At 40.0% G+C, this 21,786-nt stretch overlaps 1 protein-coding gene across 2 annotated transcripts in view; it reads left to right on the forward strand.

Annotated features, from left to right (window-relative positions):
- Window positions 1-378: 378 nt before the first annotated feature.
- Window positions 379-21,786, forward strand: part of ATG14 (autophagy related 14) — a 74,791-nt gene continuing 53,383 nt past the window's right edge. Inside the window, exons 1-6 of one of the 2 annotated variants that reach the window (XR_008661645.1) lie at window positions 379-680; window positions 12,402-12,464; window positions 13,759-13,801; window positions 14,505-14,586; window positions 18,295-18,532; window positions 21,268-21,497. Coding sequence is in view for 1 of the 2 variants with exons in the window: in XM_055303851.1 (XP_055159826.1) it covers window positions 406-680; window positions 12,402-12,464; window positions 13,759-13,801; window positions 14,505-14,586; window positions 18,295-18,532; window positions 21,268-21,497 (931 nt within the window). In the remaining variant the exon portion in view is untranslated. The remainder of the gene's footprint in view (window positions 681-12,401; window positions 12,465-13,758; window positions 13,802-14,504; window positions 14,587-18,294; window positions 18,533-21,267; window positions 21,498-21,786) is intronic. The other variant, XM_055303851.1, reaches the window with a different exon arrangement.

Genomic DNA, 21,786 nt, shown 5'->3' on the forward strand with positions numbered 1-21,786 from the left:
GGGGGGGGGGGGGGGGGGCGGGCCGGCAGCCGAAGTACCTCCCTCCACGACCCGGCCCCCTCCCGGACTTTGCAGTAGGTTTAGCCAATTTTAAAAGCACCCATAGCGAATTGAAGAGATTCCCTTATTTTGTTCCCAATCCGTGTTCCCCGAATCCCTCGGGCATCCTATTCCTATGTCTCGCGCAAGTCTGAGGCGTCAACCTGTAGGCGTGGCATGCTGAAGCGGATGAGGACATGGTGTTTGGCTGACTGGCCCCTCGAACTGCTAATTCTCCACGCTCGGGGCGGGCTGCCGCAGTGCAGGCGGGAGACGCGGCCCGGAGCTCGGAGAGGCGGGCCGAGGGGCTCGCCGGGACCCCGCCCGCCCTCTCGGCGCCGCCCAGGCCCCTCCTCCTCGCCCAGGATGCACCTGGTTGAAAACAAAATCCCACGTGACTGGCTCCGCACTCAGGCCATCATGGCGTCTCCCAGTGGGAAGGGAGCCCGGGCGCCGGAGGCTTCTGGCTGCGGGCCTCGGCCGCTCGCCCGGGACTTGGTGGACTCTGTGGACGACGCGGAGGGGCTGTACGTGGCGGTCGAGCGGTGTCCGCTGTGCAACACCACCCGCCGGCGGCTGACCTGTGCCAAGTGCGTCCAGAACGGCGATTTCGTCTACTTCGACGGCCGCGACCGGGAGAGGTACGGCAGCCGCCGCGGCTCTATTGTTTCTTCCCGGGGTTTCTCCTACCGCTCCGCGAACGGAGGTTAGAGCCTGGGGCCCGGACCCGGAGCCCGGGTCCCGGAGCCCCGCGAGAGGAAGGGAATATGGGGAGGGTAGCAGCTTTGCGCCGGCGCCTTGCTCCCAGGGGTCGTGGTCGGGGTTTCCCCATTAACCCTCCCGAGAAGAGTCTGACCCCACGGCGCTCCTGGGTACTAAAGGTAAGAGATAGATGGTGACTCGAGAGGAGTCTTCCTCCCCCTTCTGCTGTCGTAGAGTTGGATTCGCGGCGTTTGAGCTGCACTTCCATTCAAAAGCTTGGTTTAACCTTTATCTTCGAAAGCACGTTCATTCTCTAGAGGAGGGACAAGAGGATCACATACCTGGTTAAGTAGGATTCGGGCCGTGGTACCCCGTGTCACAGCTGGACCTCGTTACAAGACCGCTCATCCTGATGTGTCAACTAGGACTCCTCTGCCTTTCCCCCTCTGCCTCCGAAGATCATTTTGGATACTAAGGCACTAGGCGACGTATTTGGCTTTATTTAAAAATACAGACGGGGAGGCGTACGCCTTTAGTTAAGAGAACTGAATTTAGGGACATGTTTTGGCCTTGTTTTGAGATCTAAACACAGAGCTACTAGTCCCAGCTAATTGACAAATTAGCGTGATCAACTGCAGGGTCTCAACTTTTGTTTCAATGATTTGGTGTCTTTGATAGTAAGATAACTTTTTAAGAAGGAAAGTTCAGGTATTAATTCATTTACAACAACCCAAAACGTAATTACCTCCAACTTACTGTTGAGGAACCTGCACAGTAAGTGCCTTGCCTTACTGACAAGTCACAGACTATAAGCATAGAGACCAGATTTAAAATCCAGACTGCCTGAATATATCATACATCAGGCACTTAACCACAGGATTGTACAACATCTATAATTGGAAATGTTTTGAGTGCTTACTGTTTCTCTAATCATAAATGGAGTTTCTCTTTTGAGTTTTGTATGGTATCTTTTTAGTTCATTACTGTGTCTCATTGATGCATTTGATGGGTTTAGAAATTGCTGGTGTAATAAGTGATAGCTTTAAAAATTAAACCAGTTTCATTAAAAGACTACTAGGCATGAGATGGCAATGTCTAACTGATGGAGCTTATCAAGGGTTCAGTTCAGGCCCCTCTTCTCTGTCTACTTTTTCCTACATCAATTCCCATGATTTAAATAATGTCTATGTGCTAAGACTGCCAGACTTTCATCTCCAACGCAGACCTCTCAGAAATCCAATGAACAGCTGCCTACTCAACATCTGTTTCTAAATTTGCAATAAGTATCCCCATCTTAATATGGCAAACTGAACTCATGGTTTTCCATGACAAATTCTTTCCTCCCATGCGCATCCTGTCCCAGTAAATGATAACTTCATTCTTCTTAGATAGAGGTCAAAAAAACTTGCCTAGCCTTCCTTGACTTCTCTCTTAATGCCACCATATCTAATCTCATCAACAAATCCTATTTGCTTTTTAAAATCTATCTAAATCTGTCCCTCTCAGTACTTCTGGTCTGGTCTTCCAGAGGATTATTGCTTCTTGAGTCTCTGCTTCCACTCTTGCTGCCTTCTAGTAGTATAGTTTTCACCTTGCAGCTGAAGTAACACCACTCTCCAAATCTTCAGTCTTGCAAGGGTTTCCTGTTTTACCAAAAGTGAAAAGGTGAAATCCTTATCAAAAGTTCCATGTTGTCTGTTCCCCTATTATTTTTTCCCTTAACCACCCTGCTGGACCATCCTGGCCTCCTTGGCAGTCCTTCAAACATACCAGGAACACTCCTGTCTCAGGGCCAGTGAAGTCTTACGTGGGACTGCCAGGAACTCTATTCCTCTAGAAATCATCAGAGCTGCTTCCTTTGTTTCCTTTAGGCTTCTGCTCATATGTTAGAGAAACTAACCATTTAATTAAAATAATAACCTCCTTTCCCACTTAACCTGCTTTGTTGTCTTCCATAGCACTTAGCGCTGTCTTACAGTTTACATATCAGTTCGTCTAACTGCACCCCCACACACACGCACTCCAGTGGTAGAAGCTCTATGAAGACAAAGATTTGTCGAATGATTAAATGACTGTCCCCTTTCCTAAATGTAGTCTGATCCTAAGCCATTTCATGATTAACCATCATGATCTATTTGTTACTAAAGCCGGAAGCCTGGGAGTTATTCTCAATTTTTCCTTTTTTCTTATTCCATGTCTCTAAATCATTGGCAAGGCTAATTTGATTTGCTCCTAAATAGATCTTGAATTGGTTTGCTTCTAATCCAGACAACCATCATTTCTCTCCCTACTACTTATAGGTTTCATTTTGTTTACCCAATGCAACTCCTCCACACAGCAGTCACGGTAGAAATGTAAATCAGATAATGTCACGTTTAAACTTCTCAGTGGCTTTCCACTGAGTTTAAAATAAAACTCAAGCTCCTTACTGTGGCATATAAAGCTCCATTTGATTTGTCTGCTGCTTATCTTCTAACTTTGGCTGTAAGTTATACATACTGCATTGAATTGAATTTACACTCCAGCACTTGGTATGTGATTTTGAACAAGTTTCTTAATCCTTCTTATGCTTGTTTATGTCATTTTGAAAATGGGGAGAGGGAATCTAACTTTATAGGTTTGGTAGTGATCACCTAAGAGTGTGCATTAAAGTACTTAGCATGATGTCTAGCACATATTAAGCACTCAGAAAATAAACTCATACCATGCTCCTTCCTACTTACATCTCCATAGTCAGGGACCTTCCATCAGATTCTCAAACATATGAAACTTTTCCACCACTGGGTCTTTTCCCTTGCTGTTTCTTGTGTCTGAACACTTTTCCTCCTGCTTGCCACTTTGTCTTTCATGTCTCAATTTAAATGTCACTTTCTCAGGAAGGCCTTCCCTAACATATTTTCACTTCCATCTCCCCTCTGCCACGCCATTATTTTCTGTCTCAATTCTCAGTTCTTTCATGGTACTGAGCATGGTATGTAACATTACTTTCTTGAGGAAGACATCTGCTTCTGGAATGTAGTTCCATGAAGGCCTAAATTCTGGGTTTATTCAGTCGGATCATTGGTGCTTATTGTAGCAACACTGGGTAGCCCATGGTAGGCATATTGTTGAAAAAATGGCAAAGGTAATACCACTTTAAAAACTTGGATGGAGGGGCACCTAGGTGGCTCAGCGGTTGAGCGTCTGTCTTTGGCTCAGGACATGATCCCAGAGCTCCAGGATCAAGTCCCACATCAGGCTCCTGCATGGAGCTTGCTTCTTCTCCCTCTGCTTGTGTCTCTGCTTCTCTCTGTGTGTCTCTCATGAATAAATAAATAAAATTTTTTTAAAAATGAGATGGGGAACATTACCTGAGGATAACCAAAGATGATAGCACCCTGGAAAATCTGCCTACTGGTTTAGGAATCAGTTATTTAACTTGTGAATCAGAAAATAAAGGCATTTATAAGCATATGAATATTGCTATTATAAGTAGGTTTTCAGCAATGATGCGTTATCTTTACTGAGGAGTTTTAAGAATATATGTTACACTTTTACCAGGTAACACAGTCACTAAATAAATTAGTGGTGGGATACAGGACAAGCAGGACATTTTAGATGTTACTGAAGATTTCAAGGGGAAGACCGACACCTAACATCCAAAAAACATTCCTTTTTTTTTTTTTTTTTTAAGATTTATATATATTAGAGCAAGCACACGGAAGGGGCAGAGGGAGAGGGGGAGAGAATCTCAAGCAGACTCCCCACTGAATAGAGAGCCTGAAGCCAGGCTGGATCTCACCACCTTGAAATCATGACCTGAGCTAAAATCAAGAGTCAGACACTTAACTAACTGAGCCACCGAGGTGCCGCCCCAAAATTTTTCTTTAGATATTTCTTTTCTCCTTCCAGGATCTTTTTGGACTGTAGCCTCTAAAAATCTGTCTTGAGTTCAGTTCCAAACCCACATTTGAATATCCTACTCAGAGAACAAAAGTTCCACCAGTGGCTAGATTCCCCATCTTTAGATAAGAGCTTATCAGCCTCTCTGCTGTTTGTGTCCTTCAGGAAGGAACTCAACTCCCATCCCATGCAGTTTAATAGTTACATTTAAGCCAACATATGTGCATCTTCTGAGAATATACAACTTCTGTTTTCCATCAGTGTCAATGGCTACTCTTATCATTGTGCCTTTTGGAATTTATAAAAGGCTCTCACATTTAATATCTCATTTGTTCTCTACCACAAACCTATTTTTAGTTATTAACCTATTTTTAATATGAGGAAATTCAGAGTACTTGTATCTTATTTATTCCTGGCCTATACTAATTCTTAAACTCACTTCCAGATCTGAACTGTATTTTTATATGTAGTTGAATTTAATATATTAGTAACATTAAGTACAGAATCACTCATTGCAATGAAGAAAACATTAAACTTGTGTATATTTATGCTAAGTTGCCTGTACCTTATGCTTGCATTTATCTTATTTAATCCTCGTAACCAAATAGGATAAGTCTTATTTTTGTTTTACAAGTAAGGACACTAAACAGTGCTTTGTTTCTATTTTCTTTTAATGACTTAACCTTCATTCCTGCCAGTAGAGTATATTTTTTACCATATTTTCTCATATTCCCAATATTCTAACATAAAAGAACCATTCTGATAATCATGTTTTTTTTTCCATATTGCGTTTGTCCATAAATATCATACCCCGTATGCCTAAAAACTTTAAGGAAGAAAAATTTGATGACTAAGAATTCTTACCATGTTAGTATCTTAATTCAAGAAATATTTAGTTAACTTATGTAAGGAAAATGTGCTCTGACTTTTGTCTGGGAAGCCTCACTGCCTTATTTCTAGAGCCAGAAATTTTCATTAATTTTTCTAACAAACTCGTACCCAAATCAGAGATGGGGAATCTTCTCCACCACCAATCTAAAAACTATTAGTGCTCATTTCCCCTTTTGATTGATTGGTATCTTTTTTTTTTCTTATTGTAGGTGTACATGTGATTATTGTAGAAAACTTCTAAAGTACAGAAGTACCTAAAGAAGGAAACAGATTTTACCCACATTCTCACAGCTCTGCTAATAATTTGTTTTATTTCCTTCTGGCCTATTGCTTTGTGTGTGTGTGTGTGTGTGTGTGTGTGTGTGTGCGCGCGCGTGCGCGCTTATAAATACGTTTTTCATTTGGAATCGTGTGTACATTTTGTGTAGGACCTTTTTATCACTTGATAAATCATTCTCCTATTGAACATTAAAGTTTCCAACTTTTGCTATTATGATTTCGTGATTGGTGCCTTTAAACATAAATCTTTTGCTTCTTCTCTGATCTCTTTCTTTGAACTGCAGTTACTGGTTTGAAGGGTTTAATATTCTTAAGGGCTCTCAACTTCATATTTGAAAGGTTATTATTAATATATATATATATTTTGCTTTTCTTAAAACTCATTAGTGTTTTTCTCAGACTTTTCCATTGCTATATTCTTAGGCATAAAGTAAATTTACATTCCTAGGATGAGGACAAGGACTGGGCAGGCAGATAGAGGGATTAGTTATTTTAGTAAAGGGCATGCTTAGGGCGTAGTACACAAGTTGTGGATGTTATGAGGATGCTAATTATTACCTAGAATTAATAATATGTATCTCTGCTAGAGCACACACCCTGGTGCTGTTTTTCTGGTGGTATGGAGTAGATTTGTATGAATAGTCCAATTTGTGGATAGATCCACTCAGTATTCCGTAATTGTCTGTGGCCTTGGAACAGCATGGAGAGACAGGGCTCACACTCCTAACTAATGCCTCATCAGCAGCACACTCCTAACCCTGTTATCTCACCTGCTGTTTTGAAATGCTTTCATGCAGGACAAATTAGTCCTTTGCCTTGTGAAACAGCAGAATTCCGTCTGCCTGTATTGCCTTCCTTCTCTTAGAGCCAGCTCTAACCCATCCCCAAGTTAGCCCAGATAGGTATGACACCCTGAGCTGGGCTGTGTGCCCATGCTGGTCACCCCCCAACCCCATCTCAGGTGTTGTGTGACCACAGCCCCCTAATTCTCCTCAGGCTCTATTGAAGGCGGACTGTTTAAAAGTCAGTTTAAGACAGTACATTTTTTTAAATGGGGAAAAAATCATAGTTGCAAAAATATGAGAGAATTTAGGAGACAGAACCCATTTAAGAAAGTACTTTTTAAGGGAAATAACGCTAAGTATGGAGGAATTTGGTAAATCATATACAAGGCATTTTTAAATTGGGATAGAAAATATAACAAATAGTGTTGTAAAAGCCCTGGTGCTTGGTACTGGTTCACTGGCAGATTCCTTTCAAAAAACAACACAAAACTGGGGATCCCTGGGTGGCTCAGCAGTTTAGCGCCTGCCTTTGGCCCAGGATGTGGTCCTGGGGTCCCAGGATCAAGTCCCGCATCAGGCTCCCTGCATGGAGCCTGCTTCTCCCTCTGCCTGTGTCTCTGCCTGCCTCTCTCTCTCTCGAATAAATAAATAAAATCTTTAAAAAAAGGAAATCTTAAAAAAAAAAACACAAAACTGAGTCATTTGACAGCAACAAAAGAATTGCTGAATGTATCTGCTTAAAGGTTTGGAAAGTTCTGTAGGACAGAAACACATTAATCAGAAAGCAAATTGAGAAAAAATAATTTCAAGATTTTGGAAAGAAAAATCACTAATTTCCCTAATTATCTTTGAAAAAGCTATAGAAAAATGAACAAAAGACACAGGAGAACAACAAAAGAAATAAGTAGCCAGGGCACCTGGGTGGCTCAGTGGTTGAGCTTCTGCCTTTGGCTCAGGTTGTGATCCCAGGACCCTGGGATTGAGTCCTGCATCAGGCTCCCTGTGAGGAGCCTGGTTCTCCCTCTGCCTGTGTCTCTCCCTCTCTGTGTGTCTCTCATGAGTAAATTTATAAAATCTAAAAAAAAAAAAAAAAAGTAAGTAACCAGTAAGATAGGAAAAGGCGTTCAACATTTCTAATAGTGAAATAAAGAAAGACAAATAAATGGATTATGATCTCTGGGAGCAAGAGGTGGGAGGCCGATCAGTTTAGCCAAGATTAAAGTTTTTGGAGATAGATAAAACAGATACTGTTCCTCATTGTTGGTGAGGTTGTGAATTACATAAAATGATTCTGAGGAAATTTAAGGATAACTGCCAGAATTTTGTGTGTAAATATTTGACCCAGCAGTTTTCTGTGTAGGAATTTCTGAGAAACCTAAAAGCTTTTAAAGATTTTTGCACTAGGGGCAGCCCGGGTGGCTCAGCGGTTTAGCACCGCCTTCAGCCCAGGGCCTGATCCTGGAGACCTGGGATCTAGTCCCACGTCGGGCTCCCTGCATGGAGCCTCCTTCTCCCTCTGCCTGTCTCTGCCTCTCTCTCTCTCTCTCTCTCTCTCTCTGTGTGTGTCTCATGAATAAATAAATATAATCTTAAAAAAAAAAGGATTTGTGCACTAGGGCATTCACTTAAAACACTACTGGTTATAGTGAAAATTTGGAAATGATGCCAATGCTCATCAGTAGGAGTTCATATAAATATAGGATGTCTATTCACTGAAATTCTGTGTGTTTATTAAAGAATGAAGTTAGTTTGTATGTTCTGACATGGAAAACACGATATTTTATGTGATAAACCCCACTTTTTTTGGTAAAATATGTATCTTTAAATTAGTTTGGGGGCACCTGGGTGGCTCAGTTGGTTAAATGTCTGCCTTTGGCTCAGGTCATGATTTCTGGGTCCCAAGATCGAGCCCCACTTTGATCGATCCTCCCTGTTCAGTGAGGAGGCTATTTCTCCCTCTGCCCCATTGTGCTCTCTCTCAAATGAATAAATCTTTTTTAAAAATCTAGTTTGAATATGATGACTGTATTAATCTTTCTATTTCTTAAAAACCATATTGAGAAAGTACAGAATTGTAGAATGAATTTATCTTCCCATGAGTGGTGGGACGGAGAATGCAGAGAATGGATGAGTGTGCAGATGAGCAGTGGAAATGCTGACCCAGCCACATTCCTTGATCTCATCCACTGTTTAGTTTTAACACCACCTATTTTTAATTTCCTTCCTGAAGAATAACATTACTCACAAAGTGTTTGATACAGTAGGAATTGTTACCTTTTGTTTATTATTCCTGCTGGCAACTGTATATTTACACTTTAAGTTTGTTTTTAATGAAGCCCAAGAGAACCAGCTCAATATAAAGCTGGACAGGGTTGTTTGTCATCCCAATTTGTTTTAGTGCAAAGTGGCATTTCTACGATAGATCTAAAAGGACAACTTTTATAAGCTCTAAGAGCAAGATTTTACCCTTCATTTTATCCTTCAAACAAGCCTTTGTTTGCCTGGTTTGATGAGTCCTGAGTTCATCTCCTTCAGGTTATCAGTACATGAATCACCATATTGCCTCAGTGAAGTAGAGAAATAAATACCACATTAGTTTCTCATTTCTGATACATGGAAATGGAAGCATATAACAATATATCAAAGAATACATAGCTGCAGAATATGTAATTAGATTTCTTAATATTCAGGAAGATGCTTTGCTGTAAGTTGCACAGAGTAAATGCCTGATAAACTAATTGATGAATCTATGAATTTTGTTTAAATTCCATATTGGTTTCTGAGTGTTGTTATACTGTTTCATGCAGTTACTACCTTACTGTCCATTGCAGTGCTACTTGGTATAACTTTTTGCAGTGATACTGTGTATCTCCACTGTCCAGTAAGATACCAGCCTTATATGGCTACCGAAGTGTGGTTAGTACAGCTGAGGAACTGAATTTTTAATCTAATTTCAATTTAGTCACACAAGTATATTACTTGATTTGCTTGTTTGTTTAACATTATATATTTTCAGTGACTGCCTATTAAGGGGTCACAATTAGAATATCCTTCCCATTTTTTTTCTCTTTTTAAAATTGAGGTATAATTAATTTACAATGTTAATTTAGGGTGTACTGTACAACATATCAATTCAACACATCTATACTTTATTCAGGACTCACCACAGTAAGTGTAGTCAGTATCTGTCACATACACCATACAATGTTATTACAATATTATTAACTATATTCCCTATGCTACTTTTCATCTCTGACTTATTTACTTCATAACTGGAAGTTTCCCTCTAAATCTCTTTTATCCCGGGTGGGGGGGGGGGCCAGGTAGCCCCTGTGGCGCAGCGGTTTGGCGCCGCCTGCAGCCCAGGGCGTGATCCTGGAGACCCTGGATCGAGTCCCACGTCGGGCTCTCTGCGTGAAGCCTGCTTCTCCCTCTGCCTGTGTCTCTGCCTCTCTCTCTCTGTCTTTATGAATAAATAAATAAAATCTTTAAATAAATAAATCTCTTTTATCTGTTTTGCGCTCCCCTCCCCCACTTGCCCTGTGGCAACTGCCAATTATCTGTATTCATATATTTTCTTGTTTGTTTTGTTTTTTAGATTCTACATATAACTGAAACATATGGTATATTGTCTTTCTCTGACTGACTTCACTTAGCATAATACTCTCTGGGTCTATCCATGTTGCCCCAAATGCCAAAGTCTCATTCTTCTTTCCTGGGTAATATTCCATCATGTGTATTTACTACATCTTCCTTATCCATTCATCCTACCATTTTGAAGTAGGTATCTTTGGATGTGTTTCAAACATGGGATTTTAGAAATGATATTTTAGAGAGACTCCTATTAGTCTGGACGATTTTAAGGAAGAGATTTCTGGGGCTATTAGTACTCTCTTGTTTTCATTTAGGCTAGGAATTTGAGAGACAGCCAAAAGCCTAATCTTGGACTCCATACTATGTTACTATAGCATATGGCATTATCGGTTTTTGGTGTGTTTTTTTTTTTTTTTTAACAGTGAGCTACTGTTAGTTGTTTAAAAGTCAATTGCATGATGTTAGTCATAGAATTTTCCTTACCAGATCCTTATTAAGCAACAGGCCACATTTTAGGTACTCAGTAGCACATGGTGGCTTATATCAGTGAATAGCACAGATCTAGAAGATCTGAATGTCACTTTAATCCCCTTCAGCTGGTTGACATTTATAGCACACTTTACCCAGTGGCTACAGAATATATAAATTCTTTCAGGTGCACAGGGAACTTTTCACGAGGGCATACCAGATGCAGGGCTGTAAGATGCTCCCTAATCAAAAGATTGAAATTTCCTAGAGTATATTCCGTGACCACATCAGAACGTGGAAAACAATTAACAATAAGTTACCTAGAAAAGCCCATATATCTGGAAATTAAGCAGTATACTTCTAAATAACTTAAAGGGAGGAAATTTATGGAAATTCAGAATTCCAAACTAAATGATATAAAAATATGCCCTATCAAACATTTTATTTTATTTTTATTTTTTAAAGATTTTATTTATTCATTCATGAGAGACCAAGGCAGAGACACAGGCAGAGGGAGAGGCAGGCTCCCTGCAGCGAGCCCGATATGAGACTCTATCCGGGAACTCCAGGATCACACCCTGGGATAAAGGCAGATGCTCAACTGCTGAGCCACCCAGTCATCCCCCCTATCAAACATTTTAGAGTGTAGCTAACATAACACTTGGGAAATTTATAACTTTATATGATTATATTTAAAAGAGAGAGGTTAAAATAGATTATCTAAGTTTCTACCTTAAACTATGCAAAGAAAAAAAAATCAGACTAAACCCCAAATAAGGTAGCAGGAAGAAAAAAGGATAAGGGGAGAAGACTGTAGAGAAAATAAATTGCAATGAGATATTCCTTGCTTTTGTTTTTTTCTTTTTAAAAGATTTTATTTATTTATTCATGAGAGACACACAGACAGAGACATAGGCAGAGGGAGAAGCAGGCTCCGTGCAGGGAGCCCGACATGGGACTCGGTCCCGGGACTCCAGGATCATGCCCTGGGCCGAACGCAGGCTCTAAACGACTGAGCCACCCAAGTGTCCCTATTCCTTCCTTTTGATAACTTGTACTAAGTAACTTGTTAGCCCATAACAGACTAGCAATAAAATTAGTAAGAAAAAAAAATTGTAACTTAAAAATTATAAGTAACTGGGACGCCTGGGTGGCTCAGCGGTTGAGCATCTGCCTTTGGCTCAGGGCGTGATCGTAGAGTCCCGGGATCGAGTCCCATGTCGGGCTCCCTGCACGGAGCCTGCTTCTCCCTCTGCCTGTGTGTCTCTCATGAATGAATAGATAAGATCTTTAAAAATAAATAAAAATAATTTTTAAATGGAAAATAAAAATTATAAGTAACCAATTTACATATAGGTGAGAGCAGGATTGAATTAAGCTAAATAATTAAAATCATGTTTATGTTAGAAGCCTCAGTTTTCTTGAATTCACATTCACTGTAGTGCTCTGATGTGCCTGTTTTGGAAGATAATTTAATCTGAGGTGGAGGGAGTTCTAGATACATTTTATAAACCCGTGGAAGAATTTTACTGATTGAGCCAGCCAGATGCCCGTAAACCCATGAAAGAATTTTAAAGATGAGAATTTGAACTTTTAAAATGAGCAAATGAGGTAAGCAGCTATGTGCGCACCCGCCTTTTGTATTTACTTTTCAGGACTGACATCTCCAGAGAAAATGATTGGATCTTAGCAATTTGCATAATCTCACTGAACTGAAAAAAATGAACATTTAAATAAAACAGTTACATCTTTTTCTTACAGGTTTATAGATAAGAAAGAAAGGTTAAGCCAACTTAAGAGCAAGCAGGAGGAATATCAAAAAGAGTGAGTTTCCCTTTTGCTTTTACATGTGTGGAAGTTCTCTTGTCACCATGTGGTTTAATTCAGTGCTGTGGTATGCGGATATATGGATTGCTGACTTGTTGAATTTAGGATTCATTCTCAAAGTGTGGAAAAGAGCAGTGCATCTGAGAGGAACAAAATAGGAGAGATTATCAAGGTCCTAGAAAATACTGAGATCAGACTCAGTGCCTTGTACACAGCAGATACTCAATGACTAGAGCAATGAATCACACCCCTCCCTGGCCCTGATAATGGATATGCAGTAAGTGGGTCCAGAATAGGCAAATAAGTGGTGGTTCCTGTAGAACAGCCATCTTCCATTTACCTTTCTTTTGGATCAGCATTTTTGCAGTGTGGTCTGTATATCATCTACATCAGAATTCATTACCTAAGTTAATAGTTAAAAATGCAGATTCTTAGAATGTATCCACAAATACTCTAACTCTAGGCCTGTGTGTGGGGGGTGGGGAGGGGAAGCCCTGGAATCTGAGTGATGAATTAGCAAGCACCGTGATGAATCTCACCCTCTGGGTTTGAGAATCATCCTGTAGAATCTTCTGTCCCAAATTGACCCAGTCACTATTCTCCAGATGCACCCCAGGTGCATCATTTATGAGCAGATTAAATCTTCTGAAGTGCCCTGCATTACAGGAACCTGCTTAGATTTATTTAAGTTATTTCTCTAACATACTCAATCACAGAAACTTTTATTTCTCCCATAGAGTACTTCACTCCATAGAACAGTTTTTTTTTTTTTTAACGATGCCTGCTTGTGTGCCATTTCTTTGGGAACTAAGCATTGCATTTTAGATTATTAATTCTCTTATAAGTTATTATTAGCAATAATGACTGATGGAAATTATTGACTTAAGATTGACTTATTTACTTAATTATTGACTTAAATCTTATGACTTCAGACAGTCTCTGGCTGTTATTGGAAATTGTGAATGTTTACAGAAAGATTCTGGGAAGTATTAAAAGTGCAAAAAGAAGGAAATGATGGGAAAAATAAAGAATGGGAAATTTGGAAACCATTTTTATTTTTTAGAGATTTTATTTAAGTAATCTCTCCCAGAATGGGGCTCAGACTCACAACCCCAAGATCAAGAGTCACATGCTCCACTGACTGAGCTGCCAGGCACCCCTGGAAAACATTTTTAAATGCTTGAGTCTTAGTTTGGTATTTCCAGCCATTCTTAAGAATTTACTTCTAAAAGATGTTGCTTTTACATTTTTGAGTTTCACAAAATTTATTAATTGTCTTTTCTCTGTGCAGAGTGTTAAAAGCTGTGGAAGGAAGATGGATAACAGATCAGTTGGTAAGCTGTAAGAAGTATTTAAATTATACTTTTTAACTGACTACCAGGTTTTATTTTTACTGATCTTTTATTCACATTGGGGGAGAAAAACTTCAGATTTTCTTATAGTTTTTATTATTTTGCAAGTATTAAGTAGTAAGTATTTTACTTATTGTATTAGTGAGATAATCCACTGATGTTAATGGTCTCCCAGTAAATAGCATAAAGAGTTTAGAGCAGTGCAGTAGTAGAACTTTCTGTAGTGTTGCAGATGTTTTATGTCTACACTTACCAGCATGGTAACCATTAGCTACATGTGTTGAAAACTGTATGTGGGTGATATTGAATAGGAACTGATTTTTATGTAATTTCAAATGACTTTTAAATTGCCACATGTGATCACTGTCAGTATATTGGACAGAGCAGATTAAGAAAATATCCTTCACCATTTTTCTCCTCATTAACACATGAAAGAACTATGTGAATTTCTTTCCCTCTATCTTAATCTCCTACCAGCTTCAGCATTGAACCAGAATAACACTTTTTATTTCTTGTAACCTACCATAGTTGTCACAAAAGTTATAATAAATACAATTATGTTGGTCTTTTCTTCATTATGTTTTCTAAGATATACCTCAAAATAATAGTGATCCTAGGTAGATAATCATATTAATCATAGGAGATCAACATTTGTGATATTTATTGCATACTTTGTTTTTTTCAGCGATGGAAAATAATGTCCTGCAAGATGAGGATTGAACAGCTGAAACAAACAATATGTAAAGGAAATGAAGAAATGAAAATAAGTAAGTAATTTGTCCCCCTCTTCTAGACCTAATAAAGAGCTAGTGTGGAATTTCATTGGATTAATAAGTTAGCAAAACAGAAAGAGAGAAGGGGTGGGAAGGCAACAACAGCCTGGAAAGGTTTATTTCTTGCCTTCCTCCTCTTGTAAAACATTTGTATATGGATTTTAAGTAAATACATATATACTTACATGTTTTTCCAAATACATATTTTTTACATAACACACACACACACGGGTATATATATATATATATATACACACACACAAATATAATGACCTTTGAATAAACTACTTTTCTCAATTAAAAATCTTAAGGAATACATAGTTCCTATCTGCTTTCACTAACAGGAAGCTTGTTGTACTCAGTTATAATTATTAGTTCACTCCATAAGCACAGAATATTGGCTTTTTCTCCATTAGTGAGTCTCACACACATTTTAATCTGTATTATTCTTACATTATAGTTATATACGTCATCCTTCATCATAGATGGTTGTCAAAATTAGGGTGAATCTTCTTAGAAATCCTATATCCTTAGACATATTCCATGTATTTCTGAAGATCATTGTTTAAAGTTAAGAGTGAGTCACCGTCATACCTTATGAATCCCTTTCTTGTCTGCTTGTTGCTTTCAGAAGCAAGTATTTTATAGTGGTATGTAATAGAGCAAAAGCTTCCTTTGAAAATGTTTGTCCTAATAAAGTGCTCCTGTGGAGTTTCACAAGATTAATAAGCTAGAGAAGAAGGCAGCAACATAGTGAAGAGGTACTCAGTATAGACAGCTGATAATCCACTGAGCTTTGCATGCAGCTCCAGAGGCTCTGGTTCAGTAGCAGTGTAGGACATTGGTTCACCCTCTTTCCACATCCTCCCATGATGTTTACACCAGGGGTTTGTCACCAGTTGTCTGTGAGCCTGTTGAAATTGTAGGATTTACTGAGTTTGTGCATTTCCCTGATGAGCAAGTTTAAAACTTTGATCATCTGATCTTAAGAGATTCCTAACTCCCCCAAACGAAACAACCACCACAGAAAAGATTTGGTACTAAAGCAGTGGGCCCTATAACATTGCATTCCATTCCTAGCAAATCTTCAGAGTCATCTGGTGACCTTTATAAAATCTAGAGAGAAAATCCTGGGACCCACCTTGGACCTAGGAAATAAAAATCACATGTGTGGGGACTGGGTCAGTGGTTCTTAAACTGTCTGTAGTAAAAGACCTTTTTTGCCCCCTCCTCTGATTTCTAATCTAAACTGATACCGGTACTTTTGTAAAATACAATAAAATACTAGAAAAATGATTGCACACTTGGATTTCATGGCAGCGTCATATTACCACGCCAAAGAAAAATGTTGCTAAACTCACTCTGTATTTCTGTACTTATCTTGTCTGGTGCAAGTTTACTGATGGGCCCAGATCCATAGGCCACACTTTGAGTAGCAGTATTCTAGGTGGTACTAATGACCTACCAGGGTTGGGAACCACTGCTCTTTAGAACAGAAATGGAGCCTCATTGCCACCCTTTAGACAAGTCTCAAAAATTTTGCAAACAATTTTAAGGGAGCTAATGGATTCCAGAAAGTGTGCATGGTCTCAAGTCTATATATGAAGAGCTTGTTACCCAGTAAATAGTATTTTTTTTTAAGTTTTGTTATTAAAATATCATATATATTCAGAAAAGGTTATTAATTATAAACTGTAGAACCCGATGAATATTTCTCCAGAATCTTTTGGCTTTATGTGCCATGATAGACAATAATACAGATCTGTTATGTGGCTATAGATAGGGAAGTCAGATTGTATGAACTTTTAAGGTTAAGTTGATCTGTGCTATAAAGTTACTTATCCAGACAAGCAACAGTAGATGACATAAATAGCATCAAAGCATTTTTATGTTTAGGGGGAGATGGCACGGAGAGGAGGACACATTAAATTCTTGAGTGCTGAGTCTGGACTAGTGCAGATTAGGTGACTAGTGATCTGCCTCCTGTGAAGGGTCATGATATTAAGTTGGAAATAGTTCTTAAAATATCTGATTGCCATATGGCTGTGGGCCATGGCTAAACATTCATCTGAGCACTTGCGAAGAACTCAGTAGTGATGAGGAGAATGAAGGCACTTGCTGGAAAGTAAGTGTGATGGAACCAACAACTGAAACAGAACTTTCGCGCTGAGCAGGAACAGTAGAGAGAATGTGCAAGTGAAGGGAAATAAAACTGGAAGAAACCTTATGCCTACAGCAAAATACCCAGGTTCAGGGGTCCTCATGAGGAGGCCCACCAATGAGGCATTTTTCAGTTGCTTGTTAACATTCTAGTCAGGACAACAGGCTTTGGTTGGATCTGATGTAAGGAACTACGCTATGTGCCATAGGTGAGGTATAAACATTGCCATAGGCTTCTGAAGAGCAAGAGGTCTGGGGAGCACTTATGGAAGGGGGCCTGACTGAATGTGAAAAATTTGAACATTTGAAGAGTTAGAAGCTAATAGTGTCCCTAGATACATTAATCTGAATAGGATCTGTAGAGGACATCAGAAAGGGATCCAGTATCCATCCATCCATGCATGCATTCACGTAAATAGTTCCACTTTGTGGAGGAAGGTTGGAGTGTCTACTAAGTGAATGAGGCTGGAGTGAAGGGGTGCAGAAGAGAACTGTGGAATATGTGCCAGTGTTTGGGTGGCCTCAAGACCGAGGAGGGGAGTGTGGGTCCATTAGTGGAGAACCGCTGGGCACCAGTTACTGTTGCTGAAGACTGGGCGGGTGAAGACCTAGAGTGGAGCTGAGCTGGAGGTGGGATTTGGGGGAGAGTTAAGAAGATTGTAACAGTGGGAATGAAAAAGAAAACCTTAGGTCTAAGAAATAGTAGGTCAGCCATGGAATTGACCAGCAGGGGACTGATTTAGGCTGTGGACAGATCAAAAATAATCATTAAGTAGAGAACGTAGTATCAAGATGAGGCTTTTGTGGGAAAATAATGAGCTTGATTTTGAACTTGTCTGAGCCTCCCTAAGTTGCTTCTGGAAGTCTGTCTGAAATTTTGCAACTCATTTTTGCCACCCTAGAGGAATTGAGCTACAACCTAACACCCTAGCAGGTCTTGATCCAGAACTTGAAGGGGCTCCTTGAAAAGAACACATGTCAGACAAGATGAGCATCTCTCTCCTTTCTTGGCTGCCCCTGTAGTGCTTCAAAAGCTAGCATACAGTAGGTGCTCCTACCCTGCTGGGTGCCGCTGCACTCCATTGTAACTTTTCAGAGCCCTTGGTCTATTTTTTTGCTGCATGAGCACCTGTCGTGAGCTTATCCTTGGGTCTCTGAATGGAACCCGAAGCACATGTAAGAGGTTTATAAGGAAAATCAGATAGCCAGTAAGTTTTTCAGATTTGGATTATTTATCTTTTCTGCCCACCATGGTTATTCTTCAGTGCTTACCGTAAGTCAGGTACTTTCTGGCTTAAACTTGATAGTTGTTGAGTGATTGTTACAAATGATGACTACAGATGGAGACCTAGAGTCTTTTTTAGTAGTGGTCCACTTTATTTACTGAAGCTGGACTCTCAGTTTCACTTAGTGAACATTATCTAGTTAACCTGTTTGAGGTTTTGCTTTCAGTTTAAACTGCAGGAAGATGCTTATACTTGTGGGTTATGTAGTCCCCAGGGGCTATTTGTAGAAATAATTGTTGGGTATGATTTATTTCAGATTCTGAAGGCCTTCTCAAAACCAAGGAAAAAAATCAGAAGCTTTATACTCGAGCACAGCGGCATCAAGAGAAAAAGGAGAAGATTCAGAGGCACAATCGCAAACTTGGTGACCTGGTAGAAAAAAAAACCATTGACTTAAGAAGTCATTATGAGCGTCTGGCCAATCTTCGGCGATCTTATATATTGGAGCTAACCTCTGTCATTTTTCCAATCGAGGAAGTAAAGACTAGTGTGAGGTACAGTGAGTCTTTTGACTCTAGGAATAGATCAAGTTCCAAAGATCAAGTATTTTTCAAATATGGCAATACCTCATTTATTGGGTTCATTCTGGGGTCATTACTTTCCCAGTAATGAAAGTGAAGTCTTATCTGCTTCAGCAAACAGTACATGCTACAAAATTGGGGAGGCAGCCAAGATGAAGGGCGGTGGCCCTCAAAGAAGTGAGGCCCTTGCTTGTTGACTGATCTGTTTGCTTAGCCTTTTCCTGGTAACTGACCACTGCCAAGCACAGGAGACTGAGTTTAGTCTTAGGCTCTAGCACATGGATACCCTCAGGAGTCATCAGATGGACAAGACAGTGGTTCCCCACCTAGATGCTCATTACAGTCACTCAGGAGCTTTTGGCAAATACAAGTTCCAGAGGACACTCCTTCGGCCCCCCAATCCATCTAATAATATCTTTTTTTTTTTTTTTAACTACCCCCAGACAGTGTTTGATGGGTTTTAAAACTGCTACTGAGGAATTCCTTTGCTTTCTCACTAACCATCAGGCTATTCCAGTTGAAGATTTTCCTGACTTTTTTGGTTGCTGTCACTTTCCAGTATCCTTCCCTGGATGGTCAGTGGACTGTTAATAGTGAGGACTATTACTATTCTTTGCTACCTCTACTTCACTGTGTCCTTTGGCTGCTGCCAGGGTGAACTTCCTAAAAGCCTAAAGGTCTGATTATTCCTTCTGGCTTGAAAACCTGCTCTCTGACTTTTACTAAATAGTTTTTCATTAGTAATGGTTGGCAAATATAAAAATAAAAAGGCAGATTCAAAATAGAGCAGAATAGAAAGCTCAGAAATAGATTCTAGGGTAGCCTTTTGGGTCAGTGGGGAGAAGTTGGATTATCTGAAAACTGGTGTTAACAGACAACCAGACCTTTGAGGAGGGAAAAGCTAATAAATATGCTAAAATAGATTTTTTTTTAAGTTTATTTTATTCTTTTGGTGATCTCTACATCAAACGTGGGGCTCAAACTCCTGACCCCAAGATCAAGAGTCACCTGTTCTTCCAGCTGAGCCAGCCAGGTGTCCCGGGGCTAAATTAGATTCTGAGGGACCCATATAGCAATGTTAAAAGACATTACAGTAAGCACAAACACTGTCCCAGATTTGAGGAGATTGACAATTGAATACAAAGTTGTAGAAGAGAAAACATGGAGAAAACTTTAAATGGAAGAAAGAAGAAGTAGAGGTACATCATGGAACTGGCAGTAGCTCCCCTGCCCTGTCTTGCCCATCACACCCGGGGGCATTACCTCACAGGCCACTGTGGTGGAAGGAGACAGGGTTGAGAAAACAACCTAAACTCGGTGTAATACAGAGGCCCTTCCCAGTCTGACTGTTTCCCACCTAAATTTTTCTGACACCAGCTCCTAGCACTTTCCTGGTTGCAGCCACCACTGGACCACACAGAGCCTCTCTGCCCCACAGATGCGCTACGCACTTTGCGCCCACTCTGACTTCCCGTCCTCTCCACTCCCCTGGCCAGCAGTTCTCAAACCGTGGTCAGCTGAGATCCTCTGAGGTGTCTGTGCTGTCAGAAGTATTTCTACACTTTCTCTAGTAACGCTTTCCCTTTTTCACTGCCTAGACATTTGCACTGGTGCTTCAGAAGCCATCATAGGTAAAAACTGGTGCCTTGACAGACTCCTAAGCAGTGTCACCAACTATGTACTGGTCATTGTATTCTCCCACATACTTGCATGGTTGTTTTTTTTTTTAGAAAAACGTGTTTCACATCAAGGATGCTCTTGATGAATCAATAGAAATTATATATATATATATATATATTTTTTTTTAAAGATTTTATTTATTCATGAGAGAGAGAGAAAGAAGTAGAAGAGAGATAGAAACAGAGGCAGTAGGAGGCTCCTCGCAGGATGCCTGATGTGGGACTCGATCCTGGACCCGGGATCATGCCCTGAGCCAAAGGCAGATGCTCACCCACTGAGCCACCCAGGCATCCCAGAAGTTTTATTTTTATTTAAATTTTATTAAGTCTTGATTCTTGTGTAGACATCTTTTTAATATTCCATATGATGAAATGGGAAATATGCAGGAAGCTCTTTTCCTCCGTACTGAAGTGCCATGGTTGGCTTAAGAAAAAGCACTTGAGTGAGTTGCAAGTGGAACTACTTGGTTTTTTCCATGGGACACTATTTTTATTGAAAGAACAACTGCAAGACTTGGGTATTAAAGAGATTTTGAAAAGTCTTGACCAGTGCTGTGTTTTGCTCTGTATTTAAGCTGGTCAACAAACAGTGCCACTCTTCACTAATTTTCTTGTTTTGAAAAGTATAGATTTCCATAAAAATATGCTATGTTAACATGTAATAGGTTTATCATTTCTAAATGAATTAATTTAAAATTTTCTCAGATTTCTAAAACAAGTAAATATCAATAGATACAACACACATACACAAAAGCTATTTGGGGTCCTTAAAAACCTTTAAGCATGTAATAAGGGGCTTTGAGACCTGATCCTTGAGGTCCCACTCATGGTGCCATCTTCCTCACATTGGTGTGGATATCTGTGCCACAGCTGGTTTGAGCTCATCTCTGATAGAAGTACTTGCCTCTGTATATTCCAGTTAAATTCCTGCCCTTGTGTGTGCATCTCTCTGTATTCTACAGATAGGCAAGTATCCTGCATGCTCTTTAAAACCTCCCTTGAAATCTGGATGTATGTTCTGATTTCTAGAGATCCCGCAGATGTGTCCTCAGAGAGTGACAGTGCCATGACCTCCAGCACCGTGAGCAAGCTTGCCGAGGCCCGGAGGACGACTTACCTCTCTGGGAGATGGGTCTGTGACGATCATAATGGGGACACCAGCATTAGCATTACAGGGCCTTGGATTAGCCTTCCCAACAATGGGGACTACTCTGCCTACTACAATTGGGTAGAAGAGAAGAAAACCACACAGGGGCCTGGTGAGAATCAAAATAGTCTTTGAAAACTCTTAATTATGTGTTTTTTTTTTAAATTGAGGTAAAATTTACATAACAGGATGACAGTTTTAAAGTGAACAGTTTAGTGGCATTAATAGATTGACAGTGTTGTGCAGTGACCACCTCTGTTGAGTTCCAGAGCTCCTGCATCACCCCAGACGGGAACTCCAGGGCACAAAGATGTCATTCCCCTGTCCCCTCTCCTCCCATGTCATGACATCCCCTACAGATGATCCCAACTTGTGATTGTTCAACTTACAATTTTTTGACT

The sequence above is a fragment of the Nyctereutes procyonoides genome, unplaced genomic scaffold, assembly GCF_905146905.1.
Source record: "Nyctereutes procyonoides isolate TBG_1078 unplaced genomic scaffold, NYPRO_anot_genome, whole genome shotgun sequence".
NCBI lineage: Eukaryota > Metazoa > Chordata > Mammalia > Carnivora > Canidae > Nyctereutes > Nyctereutes procyonoides.